Source organism: Myotis nattereri, assembly GCF_964212035.1.
Source record: "Myotis nattereri genome assembly, chromosome: 11".
NCBI classification, from domain to species: Eukaryota; Metazoa; Chordata; class Mammalia; order Chiroptera; family Vespertilionidae; genus Myotis; species Myotis nattereri.
The window spans coordinates 7,549,194-7,571,994 of record NC_138086.1 but is presented as its reverse complement, the minus strand read 5'-3'; the positions used below and the strand labels follow the sequence as shown (position 1 = coordinate 7,571,994).

At 41.6% G+C, this 22,801-nt stretch overlaps 1 protein-coding gene across 6 annotated transcripts in view; it reads right to left on the bottom strand.

Moving 5' to 3' along the window:
* Positions 1-21,848, bottom strand: part of BLVRA (biliverdin reductase A) — a 57,550-nt gene extending 35,702 nt beyond the window's left edge. The window contains exons 1-4 of one of the 6 annotated variants that reach the window (XM_081101717.1): positions 21,413-21,510; positions 16,381-16,446; positions 10,235-10,266; positions 319-440 (exon numbers count right to left, since the gene is read on the bottom strand). In XM_081101717.1, coding sequence (XP_080957843.1) covers positions 319-440; positions 10,235-10,266; positions 16,381-16,384 — 158 coding nt within the window. In that variant the 5' untranslated portion in view covers positions 16,385-16,446; positions 21,413-21,510. Of the gene's footprint in view, positions 1-318; positions 441-10,234; positions 10,267-12,475; positions 12,486-16,380; positions 16,447-21,412 lie in introns of those variants that run through there. The other 5 variants (XM_081101720.1, XM_081101718.1, XM_081101721.1 and 2 more) reach the window with 5 other exon arrangements.
* Between the last annotated feature and the right edge of the window lie 953 nt (positions 21,849-22,801).

Genomic DNA, 22,801 nt, shown 5'->3' with positions numbered 1-22,801 from the left:
CTGCACACCTGAAGCCTTCTTTCAGGCCAGCCCTCCCTGTGTTCCCTGTGCCCGCTGTGTAACTACAGGCCCTGTGCTCATCTTCCCTCCTTTGCCTCTGTAGTCCCTTCTAGGCTGGTGCACTGCTCATCCCAGCATGCTTCAGTTCCCAGACCTATCCGAACTTGAGATCTTGTGGGACTAACCCTGAGCAAAGTTTTCTGGAAAACTCTGGAGCTGATTCTCTCTCCTGGGTCACGAGAATCTCCGTATCCCAAGGCCCTCTCCATCCCACTGGGCTCCCCATGAATTACAAGGTGAAAAGCAAGTGTGAGCCACCTGGACACGAAGCCGATCAGGTTCAGGAACGCTGAGGAAGCATGGGCGCTCCGCAGGTCTCTCATCCGCACAGAGCCGGCTCTGCCAACGCCCACCACCACCACGCCAAACTTCCTCTCAGGCTAAAACACAAGACACCAAGGTGGGGTTTAAAACAGTCGAGAGTTCAACACAATTCCTATTAAAATACCAATGGCATATTTCACAGGTCTAGGTCAAATATTCAAAAAATGTATATGGAACCAAAAAAGACCCCAAAGAGCTGCAGCAATCTTGAGAAAGAACAATGTTGGAGATATCAAAAGACCTGAAATAAAACTATACTACAGAACATTGTAATCAAAACAGCCTGATATTGGTATAAGAACAAGTATGTAGGTCAGTGGAACAGAACAGAGAGCCCAGAAATATGCCCATGCCGCTTTGGACAACTAATATTTGATACAGAAGCCAAGCGCATAAAACGAAGTAAGACAGTCTCTTCAATAAATAATATTGGGAAACTTGAACAGGTGCATGCAAGAAAATGAAAATATACCACTAAATTATGCCATATACAAGAATAAACTCGAAATGGATAAAAGTCAGGAAACCATAAAAATCCTAGAAGAAATCAGAGGTAGTAAAGTCTCAGACATCTCTCATAGCAATATTTTTGCCAATATATCTCCTAGGGCAATGGAAATGAAGAAAAATTAAACAAATGGTACTGGGGGTTGGGGGTGGGGGTTGGGTAGAAGTGAGCAAAGGGGGGCAAAAATGGGGGACATGTGTAATAGTGTCAACAACAAATAAATTTTAAAAAATCAAAAGCTTCTGCACAGCAAAAGAAACCCTCAATAAAATGAAAAGGGAACCCACTGTATGGGAGAGCACATTTGATAAGGGGTTAATTTTTAAAACATATAAGGAACTCATACAACTTAACACCAAGAAGACAAATAATCCAACTGAAAAATGGGCAGGGTTCAAAATGGCAGTGGAGTAGGTAGACCTTGCTTGCTCCCAGAAGAGAACTGGAAATCACAACTAAATTAGGGAACAATCACCCTGAATTACCCACTAAAGACAACCTGAATGCCAACAACTGGCAGAAGAAGCCACCTCAAGACTGTTAGGAAGGGCTAGATGTGTAAGAAACTGGCCCCATCTCACGGGAGACAGGCCAAGGTTAGGGAAGGGATAGCTCAACTGCAGGAGGTTAACCTGTGAGGCCCGAAGCCTAGATCCCAGACCACACTCCCAGCCTGCATCACCAGCCTCGTGGGGAACAGTTCCCAAGTAGCATCTACCTGTGAAGGGCTGAGGGGTTCCTCTCCGCCAAGGAGAGGGGGGCCTGCTGGAGACAAAGCGACCCTTTTAAAGGGCCAATGAGCAAACCTGTTGCCAGCCACTCCCCCTGGGCTCCAGCAGAGAGAGGGTGCTGTGGACTGAAATCACCTGAGGAGAGACTGGGAAGAGACCTGGCAGAGTGGCTGCAAGGATCCCTGTGCGGGGCCATCTCCCCACCACAGCAGCCATTTTTCCTGCAAGGAGCAATCACCCCCCAGCACCATCAGCATGGGGAAAAGCATTACCCCACCCTCAAGAATCTGGCTCACCCACCCTCTGGAATCCTGTATCTTCTTAAAAATTGTTGACAGTATTACAGATGTCCCTCATGTTGCCCCTTTTTTCTCCCTCCACACTACCCTCGCCCCACTCCAGGCCTTCCCCCACTATTGTCTGTGTCCATGGGTTATGCATATATATTCTTTGGCTAATTTTTTCCCATCCCCTCCACTCCCTTCCCCCGCCCCATCTCTGTTCCATGCTTCCATGTTCATCAGTTTATTTTGTTCATTCGATTTCACATATAAGTGAGACCATGTGGTATTTGTCGTTCTCTAACTGGCTTACTTCACTTAGTATAATAATCTCCAGGTCCCTCCAGGCTGTCACAAAGTTTAAGAACTCCTATTTTACAGCCCGATAGTATTCCATTGTGTGAATGTACTACGGGTTTTTTTTTATCTACCCATCTGCAGATGGGCATTTAGGCTGTTTCCATATCTTAGCTACTGTAAATAATACTGCTATAAACATAGGGGTACATATATTCTTTTTGATTGCTGTTTCTGGATTCTGAGATTATAGTCCCACAATGGGATCACTGGCAGTTTCATTTTTAATTTTTTGACAAAATCCCATACTGTTTTCCACAGTGGCTGCACAGTCGGCATTCCCACCACAAGTGTACTAAGGTTAACTTTTCTCCACGTCCTCACCAACACTTGTTTATTTATCGATTGATGGTAGCCATTCTAGCCAAGTGTGAGGTGATACCTCATTGTCCACTCTTACCACTGTTATTCAACGTAGTACTGGAAGTCTTAGCCAGTGCAATCAGACAAAAGAGATAAATAAAAGGCATCCAAATTAGGAATGAAGAAATAAAATTGTCAGTTTTTGCAGATGACTTGATTTTTTATATAGAAAATACTAAAAACTCTACCGCAAAACTATTAGAAACAATAAACAGTAGAGTTGCAGAATACAAAACCAATGTATAAAATTCCATTTCATTCCTATATACTAACAATGACATTTCAGAAAAAGAAATGGAAAAAACAATTCCTTTTGCAATTGCAACAAAAAGAATAAAATACCTACAAATAAACTTAACAAAGGATGTGAAGGACTTATACACTGAAAACTACAAACTATTATTAAAAGAGATTGAAAAAGACACAAATAAATGTAAAGACATTCTGTGTTCCTAATTGGAAGAATCAACAAAGTTAATATGGCATATTACCTGTTAGACATAAGTAGAGTAAGGATGATGGCCGCGGTACAGAAACTCACCAGGGCAGAAAGCCCCAGATGCTAACCAGGGTCAATACCGGGAAAACAAGAACCTCGCCCCCACGGTAGCGTATCCTCCCCTCGCATATCACTGGTCATGTGGTTTGGACCCCTTATCTTTCATATCACTGATCAGGCGGTTTAGACCCCCTGACATTCTCCTCCCTAAAGATAGGGCTCAGTTGCATTTCAGCTCCAGGCCTAGAAAAGCAGCAAAACCAGACAAGTGATATGGTGGCTGCCTCAGGACCAGCGACACTGACTAATGACCCTCTGCCCTGGCACCAACCACTCAGAGGAGAAGATGACACCTGGAAAGCTGGTGAATATTCTATTAAGACCCTCCCCTGAAATCTCCCCTAAGGTTTCCACCTGCAAGAAAGAGATAACTAAGCTTTCAGGACAAAAGACCCAGAGCCTGCTCTCCCGCCAAGGTCATTTCCTTCCCCTTCTCCTCCCCCCACAGGCACATATCCCCTAACCTCTAAGAGACCCCATGAGGCTTGCAACCAGGGAGCAATGGGCAGCTGTAGCTTGTCCCGGGCTAAGCCCCTGAACCTGTCTCCAAGGCCCCCTTTCTCTGGCTTCTCATTGAGCCAAAGCAGCCCAGCCCAGGCTCTCCTGCTGCTTCTCCGATGCCCTTCCTTGTTTCACTGCCCTAAGAATATTTTTGCTGCCATCATGGACCCAATACCCTTTGGCTCAGTACTGTGTAACCCTGCCCTTTGGATATCTCCATCCCCCATTCCCTTTTATTTAAATAAATTTAAATTTTCTTTAATTACTGTCTGAGATGGCTATTTAGCCTTGCCTGCATACCACTGACTTTAACCTTTCATTACCCAATGCAATATACAAAGTTAATACAATCTTCATCAAAACCTAATGGCATTTTTAAAAGAAGTAGATAAAAAATTTATCAGATTTGTATAGAACTACAGAAGACACCAAATAGACAAAGCAATCCTGAGAAAAGAGAGCAAAGCTGAAGGTATCAAACTCCTTGACTTCAAATTATGCTACAAAATGACAATAATCAAAACAGCATAGTATTGGCAGAAGAACAGACACACAGAACAATGGAACAGAATTGAGAGCCTAGGAAGAAACTAACATACATATGGACAAATAACTTTCGACAAAGGAGCCAAAAAAAAAAAAAAATACATTGGAAAAGAAAAAGGCTGTTCACTATGTGGTGCTGGAAAAATTGGAAAGCAAATGCAAAGAATGAAACTAGACTACTGTTTGTCCCCATTTACAAAATTAACTCAAAATGGATCAAAGACTTAAATTTAAGACCTGAAAAAATAAATTCCATAGAAGAAAACATAGGTACTAATCGTATGGACCTTGGTCTTAGAGCGGATTTTATGAATTTGACTCCAAAAGAAAGTAAAGCAAAAATAAATGAATGGGACTATATTAAACTAACAAACTTCTGCACAGCAAATGAAGCTGCCAACAAAACAAAAAGGCAACCAACCGAATGGAAGAAGATAGTTGCAAACAACAGCTTCATCAAGGGGTTAGTATCCAAAAAATATAAAGAACTGATACAACTCAGCTCCAGAAAACAACAACAAACAATCCAATTGAAAAATGGGCAGAAAACCTAAATAGATACTTCTCCAAAGAGAATATACCACTAGCCAATAGGCATATGAAAAGATGTTCAACACCACTAGTCATCAGAGAAATTTAAATCAAAACCAAAATGAGATACCATCTCATACCTGTCCGAAGGGCTATTATCAATATATCAACAAGCAACAAGTGTTGATGGTGATATGGAGAAAAGAAAACCCTATTGCACTGTTGGTGTGAATGCAGATTGGTGCAACCACTATGGAAAACCGTATAGCAATACCTCAGAAAATTCAAAATGGAATTGCCTTATGACATGGTAATTCCACTTCCGGGTATATAACCAAAGAAACCCAAAACACTAATTCAAAAGAATATACGCACCCCCATTTTCATCAAAGCATTATTTGCAATAGCCATGATATGAAAACAACCCATGTGCCCATCAGTAGATGAGTGAATAAAAAAGTTGTGGTATATATACATGATGGAATCCTGCTAGGCTATAAAAAAAGAATGAAATCTTATTTGCAACAGCATGAATAGACCTAGAGGGTATTTTGCTAAGTGAAACAAGTCAGAGAAAGACAAATTTTATATGATTGCACTTACATGTGCAATTCAAATCCTATATAATAAAAGCCTAATATGCTAAGTGTCTGGTCATCCAGTGATCCATTCAACCAATCAAAGTGTAATATGCTAATGATATGCTAAGACAGCTCAACTGCTTGCTATGATGTTCACTGACCACCAGGGGGCAGACAGTCTACCAGTTGACCAGTCGCTATGATGTGCACTGACCACCAGGGGGAGGATGCTCCAACTGGTAGGTTAGCTTGCTGCTGGGGTCTGGCCAATTATGACTGAGAGAGATGGGCCAGACACACCCTGGAGCCCTCATATGGCCCCTCCCCAGCTGATCAACCTCCCACATCCCTCCCCGGCCTTGATCAAGCACCAGTGGGGTCCCTCAGGCTGGCCTGCACCCTCTTGCAATTCAGTACCCCTCGGGGGATGTCGGAGAGCTAGTTTTGGCCTGATCCCATAGGCCAGGCAGAGGGACCCCAGTGGTGCATGAATTTATGCACCAGGCCTCTAGTATTGTAATAATTATGTATGGTGCCAGGTGGGTACTAGAAATATTGGGGGGACACATGAGTATACAATTGTCTAAACACTATGCTATATACTTGAAGCTAATACAAAATAATGTTGAATATAAACTGACTGTGATTGAAAAAGAAGGCAGTGCTAAATGACCACGTTGAAGCCTACAATCCAGGGCTTTGATTTGCACCGGCATCTTCACCTATACCTCCCACCCTCACTGTCAAGCCTATCACTCATAAAATGACCCATTTCTTCAAGTTTTAGACAGTTTCCCATTATTGTTAACTTTGGCGTTATTATAAGGAGACTGCTGCTGATCTCCTTCTTTCCTAATAGGAAATCATCCAATTTGCTGTACGTAAACCAGTACTACATCTTCTGTTACCATAATGAGCTGACTAGAGAAGAAAAAACATGGTCAATGCTAAAGAGAACTGCAGCTCCTGGGAGTGTACATCCAGTCTAGCAAGTCTCAACTGACATCTTCATTTAGCACTGGACCTCCCTGTGCATTCATTTGAACACTGACATTCGTGTGTTAATTTTCTTGAGCTACTAGGTTTGGGGCTGGTGGGCATTATTCTCCAGGGACATGTGCCAGCTTCAGAAACTGTGAAGCAATAGGGTGGGCTGGGCTGGCATTTGTTGTTGCCTGTGGCTTGAAATTGCACATAATAGAGCATAATAAGAATTAGCCACCACAGCATCTGCATTGGTTGAAAGCTGGCTACACTAGGAATCTAGCTAGAAGAGCTTGCCCAAGAAACTAGTTGTCTATATTTCTTTGCATTGAATGTGGGAACTGATTAGCCTACAGGGCATGGTTTTTATGTAGAAGGCTATGTTGCCTCAATCCTTCTGAGGGAGAACTGACAGTTCTAGACTATGTTTCCTGACTAGATGATGGAGTGGTTGATTTTGAATAATTTGAGCTAGAATTGCTGCTGGATGCCAATGTTGAATGACTTTCTCTATTGGTGCTGTGTATGAGGGAAATGGGAATTCACTGAGTACAAAAATGATAAACCATTTGATGCTCATCCTGTTTTCTGACAATGTCTTTCAGCTATAAATTATGGGGAAGGAGTCTTCCCAGTACACCAATCTATGATCCATTGCCAAATTTATTATCTCACATTCTCTGTTGGGTAAGGAATCTGAACATGGCTTAACTGGGTCCTCTGCTCAGATTTCACAAGGCTGACCAAGTTATGTTCTTATCCACAGCTCAAGGATCTCTGCTAAGCTTGTGTGGTTGCCAGCAGAATTCAGATGACCTTATGATTGTAGGAGAGGCCCTCAGCTCCTGGAAGCCACCTGCAGTTCCCTGACAAAGGTCTCTGTGCACAGGCATTTCACATCATAGCAACCTGCATTTTCAATCTAGCACAATTTCTCTCTGAAGAAAGGTTTTTAACTATAGGCTCAACTTATTTAATAGGCATAGTTGGAATATACTATATGCACACAGGTTGCTCATTTCTTTTTTGTTGTTGTTAATTCTCACCCAAGGATATTTTCTCCATTGATTTTTAAAGAGTGTAATGGAGGGAAGAGGGGGGAGAAAGAAAACGAGAGACAGAAATAGAGATAGATAGAGAGAGGGAGGGAGGGAGAGAGAGAGAGAGAGAGAGAGAGAGAGAGAGAGAGAGAGAGAGAGACGTTGATGTGAGACACACTGACTGGCTGCCTCTTGTATGCACCCCAATAGGGGCCAGGGATTGAACCTGAAACCCAGGTATGTGCCCTTGACCAGGAATTGAACACTCAACCCTTTGGTGAGTGGGCCAATGCTCTAAACACTGAGCAACACTAGCCAGGACAGGTTGCTCATTTCCTTTATTTTTTTAAGCCTTTATTGTTGAGAATATTACAGATATCACCCATTTTGTACCCCATTGCCCCCTTCCATGTGGTCCCCCATCCCCACCCCCACCCCAGGTTTTCATCACCCTATTGTTTGTGACCATGGGTAATCTCTTTCAGGCCACCCTTCCCCCTTCCCTCTGAGATTGACAGTCAGTTCCATGTTTCCATGCCTCTGATTCTATTTTATCCACCAGTTTATTTTGTTTATTAGATTCCTTGTTCATTTATTTTTATTTTTAGATTCAATTGTGGATATATATGCATTTATTGCCATTTTATTGCCCCTACTTTTTCTATTTTATTCCTCCTCCTCTCCTCCTTAGCTTCCTCCTCCATTTTCTTCAAGAATACCCTTCAACATTTCATGTCATTACTGGTTTGGTGGTGGTGAATTCCTTTAGCTTTTCCTTATCTGTGAAGCTCTTTATCTGACCTTCAATCTAAATGAGAGCTTTACTGGCTAGAGTAATTTTGGTTGTAGGTCCTTGCTAGTCATCACTTTGAATATTTTGTGCCACTCCCTTCTGGCCTGCAAAGTGTCTGTTGCGAAATCAGCTAACAGTCATACTGGAGCTCCCTTGGTAGGTAACTAACAGCTTTTCTCTTGCTGCTTGTAAGATTCTTTCTTTGTCTTTAACCCTTTTAATTATGATGTGTCTTGGTGCAGGCCTTTTGGGTTCCTCTTGTTTGGGACTCTCTGTGCTTCCTGGACTTGTAAATCTATTTCTTTCACCAGGTAGAGGAAGTTTTCTGTCATTATTTCTTCAAATAGGTTTTCAATGTCTTGCTCTCTCTCTTCTCCTTCTGGCCCCCCCATAATGTGAATGTTGGTATGCTTGAAGTTGTCCTAGAGCAGCGGTTCTCAACCTGTGGGTCGTGACCCCTTTGGGGATCGAATGACCCTTTCACAGGGGTCGCCTAAGACCATCAGAAAACACATATATAATTACATATTGTTTTTGTGATTAATCACTATCCTTTAATTATGTTCAATTTGTAACAATGAAAATGCATCTTGCATGTCAGATATTTACATTACGATTCATAACAGTAGCAAAATTACAGTTATGAAGTAGCAAATGAAAATAATTTTATGGTTGGGGGTCACCACAACATGAGGAACTGTATTAAAGGGTCGCGGCATTAGGAAGGTTGAGAACCACTGTCCTAGAGGCTCCTTACACTATCTTCATATTTTTAGATTCTTTTTTCCTTTTTCTCTTCTTGTGGATAGCGGCTCCCAGTTGGCTAAGTGATATGGGCTGCCTGAGGTGCAGCAAGTAAACAAAACTTGATCACCTGCATGTAATTGAGTAGATTCAAAACCCACAAGAATGTTGTAAAGATCGTGATCATGCCCTTACTTTGCCTCGTAGAATCTGGCTATAAAATAAAGACTCGGCTTGCAGGCTGTGGCACTGTCCATCAGAGAGGGCAACATCTCACCCAGACCCAGCCTTATTCTCTTGTCTGTCTTTTCTTAATCTTTCACTGCCCCCTCTCAGGCTCACCGAACCTGGCTGTATTGGTGCGGCACACTTCTGATTGAGTGTTTTTGCATCCTCATACTCTAAATCGTTGATTTAGAATCCTCTACTATTGAATCCCTGTAAATTATTTTTATTTTAGTTAGTGTATGCTTAATTTCTGTGGTCGTTTTTCATGTCTTTGACATTATCACTGAGATCCTTGAAAGTCTCACTAAGTACCTTGAGGTTCTCATGAAGATCCTTGAGTAACTGTATAACCATGGTTTTGAACTCTGTACCCAGTAGTTAGCTTGCTTCCATTTCTTTCATTTGTGACATGTTTCTTTGCCTCCTCATTTTGGCTGCTTCCCTGTGATTATTGCTATGTATTAAGTAGAGCTACTATGTCTTCTGGAACTGGCAGAATGGCCTTGTGTAGTAGGTGTCTGCATGATGGTTGTTCTGTATTTATTGTTTTTTGAGATTATCTCTCTAGGCAGCTCAGAAAAAATATCAAAAGTGAGGAAAAGGACACTAATACAGAATTAACAAATATTGAAAGGATAATACGAGACTATTATGAATACCTTCATAGCTAGAAATTCAACAATTTGGATGAATTAGTCATATTCCTTAAAAGACTCAAAGTGCCCAGTTGATTGAAGTGCCATTCCCTACACCAAAAGGTGGCGGGTTCGATATCCAGGCACATACCCAGGTTGTGAATTCAATCCTTGGTCGGGATACATGTAGGAGGCAACAGGTTGATGTTCCTCCCTCACATCACTGTTTCTCTCTCTTGCTCTCTCTCCTTTCCTCTCTCTAAAAATCAATTTTTAAAAAATAGAATGCAGATGGGCCTAATTCTTCCCATATCACCCAGAGCCATGTTGGAGGGGGAATGTTTTTGAGTTTGTGGTGATGTTTGATGTTTCTGAAAGCTCTGTAGGGAAAGAAGACACTCTGTGAAGGAAAAATGAGGAACACTGCAAGAAAAGCATTCTTTAAACTGGAACTTTTAAAGAACTCACCTCTGCATTCATCTTGGTCTCTTCTTCAGTGGCTGTGAAGACAAAAAAAAAATAGAGGTTCAGGACCCTGGAGGCACCTGCCCCAAACTCCACGCAGATGCTCCACTTGGCCAGTCCCACTTCCTTCTCTACTATTTCCTGTCCTGTTGACCACATGCTCCCCAAATGCCTTTACTACCTTCTGCCCTCCAGCAAGGATACCTAGACCAGTGTATGATTCTGAGGCTGGTGGTGGCTGACTTTCCTGGGACATCATGCCAGTGATGTTTCTATAAAGAAGACCATTTCCAATCCCCAAAGACCATTCCCTACACTGGGAAATAGCTGTGAATATCATACTTCTGTGTACTTGAAAGAATGATGCACTTCCAAAAGCTGGGACTCAGAGAGGATAGCTTTGTATATAACCATCTTTTATGGGGACAAGCAAGACAGTAAGAAATACATACATTTCCCCCCCTCCTAACTGAGTTTCCAGAGGACTTATAGTTATTATATTAGAAGAACAGTTCAACAGGCGACTGTGGGAAACTGTTTATTGCCTTCACTATCTGATAAGCATAGACAGAGAACTCCCCGAAACCCCCTGAAGGCTGGGTGCCTTTGAAGCCCTAGCAAAGCTTGGAGCTAGGCGCCACCTCTGTTTGTCCAGACAGTGGTAGCTGAAACTACTCCCCCATTTATTATTATATAAATCCTTGCTGATGGGCTAGTCTGCTTGTTACTAGGGGGTCACCTGCCTAAGGGCTATGCTATGGGTGCATCCCAGATCAATAAAAGCTTGGTGAGGCCTGAGCATGGAGGAAGTCCCTCTCCTTGAGTTGGACTTGCCCGCCTGGACCTCCAATATTGCAAAATTATCTCGTGTCTTTTTCTCTCATTTGTTGTGCGGCTCCTCTTTCAGGTACCGAACCCTACTCCACGCGGGTCGTGGAAGGAAACACTCGACAGGCGACTCTGAACCCTTAGCATTAAGAAGGCGGAAACAGGGAGCAAACAGGTGTGCAGGGAATGAGAAAAGAAAAGGGGAAGATAAGAGGAAACAGGAGAAAGAAGGAAAAGAAATAAGAAACTAGTAAGGAATAACAGTGGTTTCAAACTTTAATGTACTCCTGAAAACTGCTTGTTGAAAATGGGTATTTCTAGGATTTACCCCCAAGAGATCCTGATTCACTATGAACAAAATAAACTGATGAACAAAATAGATCCAGAGACTTAAAAGCATAGAAGAGACCGATGAATCTCAGAAGGTGGGTGGGGAGAGATTAACCAAAGAACTTATATGCATAATTCATGGACACAGACAATAGTGTGGTGAAGGCTTGGGTGGGGGCAGAGGGTAGAGATGGGTGTGGAATGGAGGGGGTCAATGGGGAAAAAGTGGGACATCTGTAATACTTTCAACAGTAAAGATAAATTTTTAAAAAGATAAAGTAAGTCTATAGGAGAGGGGAGGCTAAGAATCTGAATTTCCAACAGGCATCCAAGAGATCAGGTACAGATGGTCAGAGAGCCACACTTGGAAAAATACTAGAGAGTAAAGCAGAGGTCCCTAAGAATTAACTTTCCCCTTCATTTTTCAGAACTGTTAAAAATGCCACTTTATTTTAACTAAGACTTGGGCAGGCAATGGCAGGATGAGTGAGGTAACCAGAGTTGACAAAAGTGGACTAAAGATGCCTCTTCAGCTCTTTCATCTGAAGGAGAAGTCCAAGATGATAATGAAAATGACTGCTCAGAGCTCATGGGAGAGGGCAGAGGCCTTCCATGACATCTGGGAAGGGAAGGCTGTGGCAACCCCTGTGGACCCAGCTCTGCATTTGATCTTATTTTCTTTTAAAATATAAAAAGGCTTAAGCATGGTGATTATTATTATGAACTAGTGGCCCAGTGCATGAAATTCATGCACTGGGCGGGGGAAGGAGGGGGTGGGCCTCAGCCCGGCCAGCACCCTCTCCAATCCGGGATCCCTTTTGCAATCCAGCATTTGGACAGCCCTCTCGCAATCCGGGACCACTGGCTCCTAACCGCTCACCTGCCTACCAGCCTGATCGCCTTCACTGCTCTCCCCTGCCAGCCTGATCCCCCTAACTGCTCTCCTCTGCTGGCCTGATCACCCCTAACCGCCTCTGCCTTGGCCCCGCCACCATGGCTTTGTCCGGAAGGATGTCCAGTCTAATTAGCATATTAGCCTTTTATTAGTATATATAATAATGGTGAAATAACACCCATTTAAAATACCTTGACTACTGGCTATCCTAATATCAGCTGAGATGATCATCTGGGCTGTGTGTTTAAAATAACATGTTTTGCCCAGCCGGCGTGGCTCAGTGGTTGAGTGTCGACCTATGAACCAGGCGGTCTCAGTTCCATTCCCAGTCAGGACACATGTCTGGGTCGCAGGCTCCATCCCCAATGTGGGGTGTGCAGGAGGCAGCTGATGAATGATTCTCTCTTGTCATTGATGTTTATATCTCTCCCTCTCCCTTTCTCTCTGAAATCAATAAATATATATATTTTTAAAATAACATGTTTTCAGGAATTTCCCTCCCTTTTCTTTTCCCATTTCTCCTTCCTACTTAAAAGTGGGTTAAAACCTGGCCCACACATAGCTCTTTCCGTTTGAAATATGGAAGCTTTTGCTGTCTCCTGGAAATCTGAAAAAGGGACCTTGCTGAAAGACAAACCCTAAAAAATAGAGTGATAAAGTGAATTATCTTTCGTCTCAAATCTCTGGGAGTCAGTACGGGTGTGATGATTTATAGTCTCCCTTGGAGCTTAAATGAGAGTGGGCAAGTCAGACAGCAAAATGCACAAATAGCCCTAACCAGTTTGGCTCAGTGGATAGAGCGTTGGCCCGCAGACTTGAGGGTTCGGGGTTTGATTATGGTTAAGGACATGTACCTTTGTTGCGGGCTCGATCCCCAGTAGGATCGATGTTTCTCTCTCATCAATGTTTCTAACTCTCTATCCTGTTCCCTTCCTCTCTGTAAAATCAATAAAAAAATAAAAATAAAAACTGTTCTGCCTTAATTTAAACAAACAAACAAACGAAATGCACAAATATGAGGAAGGTGGTAACAGTGGTGAGCCTACTTGTGTCAGCTACTTTATATACATTAACCCTAATCCTTGAGACCTTGACAAAAAAACTAGCATTAATTCCTTAACTCCATTTTACAGATGAGGTACCTGAAGTTCAGGGTGGCTAAAAACACTTGTCCTTACAGTCAAGTCATTGTGACATTCACTGTAATTTCCAGACTTTCTAATTCTAGAAACAAACCCCAGACGGCCACAGAGACCTTTACAAATCCTTACTGTCACCCAAAGAGCTTTTATAATAACTAGGAGCCCTGGTGTGTTTGGTTCTGCTTCAGTCAAAGACTAGGCAAATGACCATGGACAAACAGGTTCCTCATTTGTAGGCTGAGCAGTTGGACTACACCTTAACCCTTTGAGGTCCAATTTTATTTTTGGAACTCAAACAGTCTGGTCCAAATTAATTGACGTGATTGAATGTTGAACCGGTTTGCGATGTCAACCTCAGCCTCGACGTTGGACCTGCTCCTAGCACCTGGTCTGTTGAGTCAGCCTCGACATTGGACCGAAAAGGGTTAAAGGTCTATTTCATCTATTATGTGTTCTTGAATTCCCAGAATAGGAAATTCAGGTGACTCTTAAATAGGTTGAACAATGCTCAACCTTAGTCATGATAACTGAATGCAAATTATTATTTCACCAAGATGCTCTATCAGACTGAAAGATACCAAAATGTGTGCCACAGTGTGCTGGTCAAAGTGGGGGGAGAGATACACTCTCTGACATTATTGGGGGCCCAGAGGTGGGTACCATCTCTACTGAGGGCAGTTTAGCAACATCTATTAAAAGTCCTAATACACACAACCTCTGACCTAACAATTCTACTGCTGCCTGCCTATTTCTGTCTCTATCACCAAAAAACCAACAAAACAAAACAAAAACACATTAAGAAGGAAACCATTAAATTTCTTTGTGTCCTTTGTCTTTGCAGAAAGATTACTACTGCTTGCCTTCTTTTTCTAATGAGAACTTTCAGGAAAGCTTTCCAATGAAATATAGTCTACAAAACATTACTTATGAACTTTACTGCTTTCCAACAGAATCTGGGAAAAGCCAAACAAAAGAAAACAAAAAACAATTTGGAGAGATAAACATGTATGAAAAAGAATCTACCTAGAAATTCTAATGTATTAGCTATCAGTGGTCTACTACCTGGAAGCACATTCAACGCAGTATCCTGCCCAAATCTTTTCCATGCTCTTTCTCCTTCTATTATATTTCAACTCCCCTTATAATAAGATGGCACTGTCAAGGGAGGCAGCAAGCCCAAGCCAGATGAGGTCTTGCTCTACCGTTCTATATGCTACCTGCCCATCCCACCTCTCTCCCTATCTTCCCACTGTTCTGTCAAGTCCAGTTAACGTTTGAAAAGAACCCTGGGAGAGTCTTATTTTACATTTTAAAATATTCTGAAAGATCTGAGACCCAAACTTACAACAAGAAAATTTAGGTTTGTTTGTTTATTTCAATGGTTTAATGTTTAAGTGGTCAAAAAGTTCTCTCATTAACTTGTTCAGTATTCTTATCTATTTTTGCTTGCTCATACTTCTAGATTAATTTTGGAACATCTTTGTCATGTTATCCCAAAATTAATCCACTGGGACTGTGCCTATGATAGCATAATATTTATAAATTAAATTAGGATTCATTAATAATTATTCCTATCTAGAAATATATGGTATGCCTCCCTAGGAGCAACCTGTTCTTAAAAAAGGAAGAAGGAGAAGGAGGAGGAGGAGGAGGAGGAGGAGGAGGAGGAGGAGGGGGGGGGGGAAGGGGTAGGGGAAGGGGAAGGGGAAGGGAAAGGGGAAGGGAAAAGGGAAGGGAAAGGGAAAGAGGAAGGGAAAGGGGAAGGGGAAGGGAAAGGGAAAGGGGAAGAAGGAGGAGGAGGAGGAGGAGGAGGAGGAGGAGGAGGAGGAGGAGGAGAAGAGTCATCTTGAGTAATTTCCTGAATTACTACACCATGACAAATGGCAGGTCAATCTGCAGTGGTTTACCCGAAAGTTAAAAAAAAAAGTCACCACTGGATGCCAGAAGGATAGTGGCATATGAGGTCCCCATGGGCTCGCTCCTTGAGGTTTCAACAAATTGAACAGCTATAATTCAACAAAGAATTCCCTGCTCAATACACAACATGTCACATTGAAACATCTGAAGGGATTAAGTAAAAAAAAAAAAATCACAAACACAGACAACAGTTTGGTGATTACCAGAAGGAAAGGGGTAATAAGATGGTAAAGAGGTGATGATAAATGGGGACAGAAGGAGACCTGCCTTTGGGTGGTGAACATAAAGTACAGTTGACATATTATAGAACTGTACACTGAAACTCATATCATTTTATTAACTAATGTCACCCCAATAAATTCAATAAAAAATTTTAAAAATAAACATCTGCAGGTGGGCAAGTGGAAGCAAACTAGGGAGATGGGAAGGGAGAAGAGCTGAGATGATACTAGGGAGGCAGCCTGGAGCTCCCAGCACGGAGCTCACTGCAGGACACACTCAGAGAGGAGAGGAATCAGGTTGCCACTGGCTCTCCCTTCAGCTGGGAGTTGATACAGTGAGTATTTTTGTGGGAGTGGCCAGTACTTTGTGCAGCTGAACCCAGTAACCTAGGCAGGGACAAAGCACAGAGATGCGGCCACAGTTATCTGTCATTCCAGACAGAAAACAAAGCGAAAGAACCTCCCCTCACACTCCCAGAGCCGCCTCCACTCATCTCCCCAGAGACAGAAGCAGACCCTAGAAGAAGCCGTATCAGTGAGTCAGGTTGCAAAGCACATTATCTACAAACCTGAGAACTGGTACAGGAGAAACATTTTTCCCTGAGTGACAGGCTAATCCCAATATTGGATGGAAATACAAGGGAGAGGCCACTGATGAATGCCAGTCACCATTACTGGGAAAACAAAACAACAAAGGCGCTGTACAGCCATCAGTTCACCCAGCCCCCACCCATCCAGCTGCACTGCTACCAGCATCTGGCTGCAGGGATAGCACTGGGGTTTCATGGATTTGGAACATTATCACCCACTACTTACCCATGCAGGGTTGGTCCCCTGAGACCAAGGCTACCCGAATACAGAGGAGATGCCCACCTTGCCAGGCTGCGAGACAGAGACACAATGTTACCTACACGGGAACTCCCAGTACAATGTCAGCTGATTTCTCAACAGCAACACTTCAGGCCAGAAGGGAGTGGCATGGAGTATACAAAGTAATGAAAACCAGGGGAGTGAACCCAAAACTACTCTATCCACCAAGGCTATCATTAAAAAAAATCTAAGGTGAAACAAACATCTTCGCAGGCAATAAAAGGCTAAAAGAATTTACCACCACCAAACCAGCCCTGCAAGAAATGCTACAGGGACTGGTGTAAGAAGAAGAAATAGAGAGGAAGAGAAGAACACAGGTATAAAGATATAAAGAGTAAGAAAGGCAACAAATAAGTATCTATCAATAACAACCTTAAATGTAAATGGCTTAAATCTTCCAATCAAAAGGAAAGGCATAGAATAGATGAATGGATAAGGAAACATGACCCATAAATATGCAGTCCACAAGAAACTCACCTCAAAACCAAAGACTCATACAGAATGAAAATGAAGGGATGGAAAAAAATTTTCCAGGCAAATAGTAATGAAAAAAACAAACAACAAACCACTGGGGTATCAATACTCATATCTGACAAAATAGGTTTCAAAGTAAAGGCCACAAGAGACAACAAAGGCCACTTCAAAATACTAAAGGGACCAATACAACAAGAGGATATAGTAACTCTGGTAAACATATATCAAAATATATTTTAAATCTCCTGGAGGATTTTAAAGGAGAGATGGACAGCAATAAAGTCATAGTAGGAGACTTCAACACCCCACTGACATCATTGGATAAAGATCTAAATCAACAGAGAAACAGTAATCCTAAATGACATACTAGATCAGATGGAATTAATTGACACTTACAGAACATATCACCCTAAGGCAATAGGGTGTACACATTCTTCTCAAGTGTACATGGGACATTTTCAAAGACAGCCCAGCCAGTATGGCTCAGTGATTAAGCATGACCTATGAACCAGGAGGTCATCGTTCTATTCCCGGTCAGGGCATATGCCCAAGTTGCGGGCTTGATCCCCAGTGTGGGGTGTGCAGGAGGCAGCCGATCAATGATTCTCTCTCATCATTGATATTTCTGTCTCTCTCCCTCTCCCTTCCCCTCTGAAATCAATAAAAATATATATTTTTTAAAAAGACCACATGTTAGACACAAACTAAGTCTCTACAAGTTCAAGAATATTGAAATCATATTAAGCATCTTCTCAGATCACAGTGGCACAAAACTAGAAATCAACTACAATAAAAAACACCCAAAACATTCAAACACATGGAGGCTAAATAGCATGTTATTAAATAATGAGTGGGTTACCAAAGAGATCAAGAAAGAAATGAAAAAATTTTTGGAAACAAATGAAAATCAACGCACAATAACCCTAAATCTATGGGACACAATGAAAGCAGTCCTGAGAGAGTAGTTCATAGCATTACAGGCCTACCTCAAAAAATAAAAAATACTTCTAATAAATTATCTAACCCTGCAACTTAAAGAATTAGAAATAAAACAAGAAAAGCCCAGAGTAAGGAAAAGGACGGAAATAAAGATCAGAGTGGAAATAAATGACATAGAGACTAAAAAAAACAAAAAACAAAAACATACAAAAGGTCAATAAAACCAAGAACTAATTCTTTGAAAAGATAAACAAGATGGATGAACATATAGCCAGACTCATCAAGACACAAAGAAAGAGGACCCAAATACACAAAATCAGAAAAGAAAGAGGGGAAGGAATAGCTGACCCCACAGAAATACAAAGGATTGTAAAAAACAACAACAACAACAAAACACTATGAACAACTATATTCCAACAAGCTGGACAACCTGGGCAAAATGAACAAATTCCTAAAAAAATACAACCTTCCAAAACTCAGTCAGGAAGAATCAGAAAACCTGAATAGGCCAATAACTACAAATGAAATTGAAGCGTTAAAAAAACACTCTGAGGATAAAAGCCCTGATCCAGACGGCTTCACAAGGGAGTTTCACCAAACATTCAAAGAACTAACACCTATCCTCCTCAAACTATTCCAAAAAATCCAAGAGGAAGGAACACTTCCAAGCTCTTTTGTCAAGGCTAACATTAGCCTAATTCCAAAACCAGATAAAGACGTTACAAAGAAAGAGAATTACATGGCAATATCCCTGATGAACACAGATGCTAAAATCATCAACAAAATATTAGCAAATCGGACCCAGCAATACATTAAAAAGATCATACACCATGACCAAGTGGGATTTATTCCAGGGATGCAAGGCTAGTACAATCTTTGAAAATCAATGAATGTGATATATCACACTAACAAATTGGAAGACTAAAATCACATGATCATGTCAATTGATGCAGAAAAAGCATTTGACAAAATCCAATAGTCTTTTTTGAAAAAACTCTAAGTGGGAACAGAGCGATCATACATCAACATAATAAAAGCTTTATATGACAAACCTACAGCCATCATGACACTCAATGAGAAAAAACTAAAACCCTTTTCCCTAAGAACAAGAACAAGACAAGGATGTCTGCTTTCACCATTCTTATTCAAGATAGTACTGGAAAACCTAGCCATGGTGATCAGACAAGAAGAAAAAATAAAAGGCATACAAATTGAAAAGGAGGGCATAAAACTGTCATTATTCACAGATGACATAACAGACCACCAATAAACTACTAGATTTAATAAATGAATTGGCAATATAGCAGGATATAAAATCAATACCCAAAAATCAATGGCATTTTTATATGCCAATAATAAACTCTCAGCAAAATAAACTAAAAAAAAATCCCACTTATCATTGCAACAAAAAATTAAGATACTTAGGAATAAATTTAATCAAGGAGGTAAAAGACCTGTACTCAGAAAACTACAGGACATTGAAAAAAAGAGATAGAAGAAGACATAAACAAGTGGAAGAATATACCATGTTCATGGATTGGTAGAATTAATATCATTAAAATATCCATTCTACCCAAAGCAATCTATAGATTCAATGCAATCCCTATTAAAATACCAATGGCATATTTCACAGATCTAGAACAAACTCTCCAAAAATTTATACGGAACCAAAAAAACAAACAAACAACAACAAACAAACAAACAACAACAAAAAAACAACTGCAAATAGCTGCAGCAATCCTGAGAAAGAAGAACAAAGTTGGAGAGATCACTTTACCAGATATTAAGCTATATTACAAAGCCACTGTCCTCAAAACAGCCTGGTACTGGCACAAGAACAGGAATATAGATCAATTGAACAGAACAGAGAACCCAAAAATTGGGTTATTATTCTCAATTAATATTTGACACTGGAGGGAAGAGCATACAATGGAGTCAAGACAGTCTCTTAAATAAATGTGCTGAGAAAATTGGACAGGTACATGCAAAAAAAAGAAAAAAGAAAAGAAAGAATCTAGACCACCTACTTACACCATACACAAGAATAAATTAAAAAATGGATGAAAGACCTAAATGTAAGTCGTGAAACCATAAAAATCCTAGAAAAAAACATAGGCAGAAAAATCTCAGCCGTCTCTTCTCATAGCAATATATTTGCAGATGCTCCCATGGCAAAGGAAACTAAGGAGAAAATAGACAAATGGGCTACACCAAAATGAAAAGCTTCTGCACATCAAAAGTAACCATCAACAAAGTGAAAAGAGAGCCCACTGCATGGGAGAACATCTTTGCCAATGATACATCTGATAAGGTGTTAACTTCCTAAATATATAAGGAACTCATATAACTTAACAAAAGGAAGACAAACAATACCATAAAAAATGGGCAAGGGACCTAAATAGACACTTCTCCCGAAGTGTATATACAAAATGCCAAAATACTAACAGGGGTGGGCAACCTTTTTGTGAGTGCGTGCCAAAACCAGCAAAATCTCTGACTCAAAACTATTCTGCATGCCAACCCTAATTTTTTGAGAACATGTTACACCTACTTGATATCTCTTCAGGTGTACGTATGTGAAGAACCTTGAAGAAATAATAAAATTCATTCAAGCGACAAAAACAGTATATGATGATGAAAAATACATTTATTTTTTAATGTATACATGTACACTGATAGTCCGACAGAAAACTTTATGACTCTGTTCGATATTATCAGTGGAACTTTTGCTGCTGCATCACTGATGACAGAGATTTTACATCAGGTTTATATTTCGTGACCTTCAGAGATATGCACAAGCTACTACTTTCATCCACCAGGCTACTCCTATTATGAGACTTAACAAAATTCATCACTAAAAAAAAAAATAAAAAACAATTCATCACTGAAAACAAGGGTTCACAATTGTAAATGGAAGATTAAAAGAGAGGGTTTCCCGTCCCAGCAAAAGTTACTGGCGTGCCATATTTGGCACGCGTGCCAGGGGCTGCCCACCCCTGACCTAGGCTATACAAGGACACAGCAACTGAGTTATGTCTACATAAGAACAAACCATAAACATTTTGTAAATGAAATATAGATTTAATTTTTCAAATAGTTTGTCTTTTGTTTACTTTAGAAAGTGCTTCCCTGGGGGAGCAAGTCTTTTTTTTGTTTCTAATGTGGAAAGACCCATTTTTTTCTTAATATTTTTATTATTTCAGAGAGAAAGGGAGAGGGGGGGAGAGAGAAACATCAACGATGAGAGGGAATCATTGATGGGCTGCGTCCTGCACGCCCCCGACTGGGGATGGAGCCCACAACCCGGCATTTGCCTTTGGCTGGAACCGAACCCGGGACCCTTCAGTCCGCAGGCCCGCGCTCTCTCCACTGAGCCAAACCCGCTAGGAGCCGGGAGGACGCCTCGATCCCAGGCTGCCAGGCCCACGCGAGGGCTGCACCAGAGGCTCCAGGCCGAGGCCGCCCGCTCCTGGCAGCGCGGGTCTCCCGCTGGCATTGTTTCCAGGTGCTGCCCGGTGGGGTCCGTAAAGCCACAGAGACCCCCACGCCCCTGCAAGTGCCTTACCTGCTCCTGGGCGCAAAGCTCCCGCTTTTCCAGCAGCTCCCCGGCTCCGTCCGCCGCTGCCCCCGCGAACTGGCCGGAGCCGACTGGGATTGGCCGCCTGCGTGGAGGAGGTGGGGCCCGGCCCGCGGGAGGGAAAGCAGGGCACCGGGAGAGGGGGGGACCGCCCACGCCCAGCTCGGTGCAGAGACTTGCAGGGCTGAGGGCTGCGAGCTGCTCTGTGAGCACTGCTCCTAGCTGTGCCTGCCCTGTTCCCTGCGCCCTGCTTGGCAGCAGCGAGTGGCAGTGGCTGTTAAACAGCAAAGTTTTAACTCCCAAGGCTGAAAGGTTTTGTTTTTTTGTTTTTTTAAAGAAAGAGTTACGCCATTGCTAGCAAAACAAAAAAAGAAAAGAAAAAGGACCGGTCCTGCCCTGGCCGGTTTGTCACTGTGGTCAGTCTGTGGGCCTGAGGGCTAAAGGGTCACGGGATTCAGTTCCTGGTCAAGGGCATGTGCGCAGGAGGCAAGCAGCTGATCTCTCTCTCTCTCTCTCTCTCTCCTTTGTTTAGTTCATACCTAGAGATTTTATTCTTTTGGTTGCAATTGCAAATGATTTTTCTTTCATTTTGTTTTGTTTTTTGAAATGTTATTGTAAGTATATAGGAACATAATAGATTTTTATACATTGCCTTGGTGTCCTGCAAATTTACTGTATTTATTTCTAGTAATTTTTTGGTGAAGTTTTTACGGTTCTCTATATGAAACATCATGTCATCTTCAAAAAGTGATCATTTTACTTCTTCATTCTCAATCTGGATGCTTTTCATTTCGTTCTCTTCCCTAATGTCTCTGGCCATGACTTCCAATACTATGTTGAATAACAGTGGTGAGAGTGGGCATCCTTTCTTGTTCCTAACCTTAGAGGAAAAGCTTTCAGCTACTCAATATTCAGTACACAAGTTGCGGGTTTGCCATAGATAGCCCCTATTATGTTGAGGTAAGTTTATTTTTTCTTGGAGGTACTTGTATTCTATACCCATTCTATTAAGTGTTTTAATTATAAATGGATGTTGCATCTTTTTCAAATGCTTTTGTTGCACCTATTGATAAGATCATATGATTTTTATTTTTACTCTGTTAAGGTGGTGTATTACAATGACAGATTTGCATATGTGTTTTTTTCCTGTGAAGGTGAATTCGTTTTTAAAAATTATTATTTGTATTGTTGAAAGTATTACAGATGTCCCCTTTTTTCTCCTATAGACCCCTCCACCCTACCCCCATCTACTCCTCAGGCTTCTGCGGCTCCCGGCAGGCTTCCACCACACTATTGTCTGTCCATGGGTTATGCATATATGTGTGTAAGTTCTTTGGTTAAACTCTTCCCAGTTGCCCCCTTCCTTCTGAAATTAGT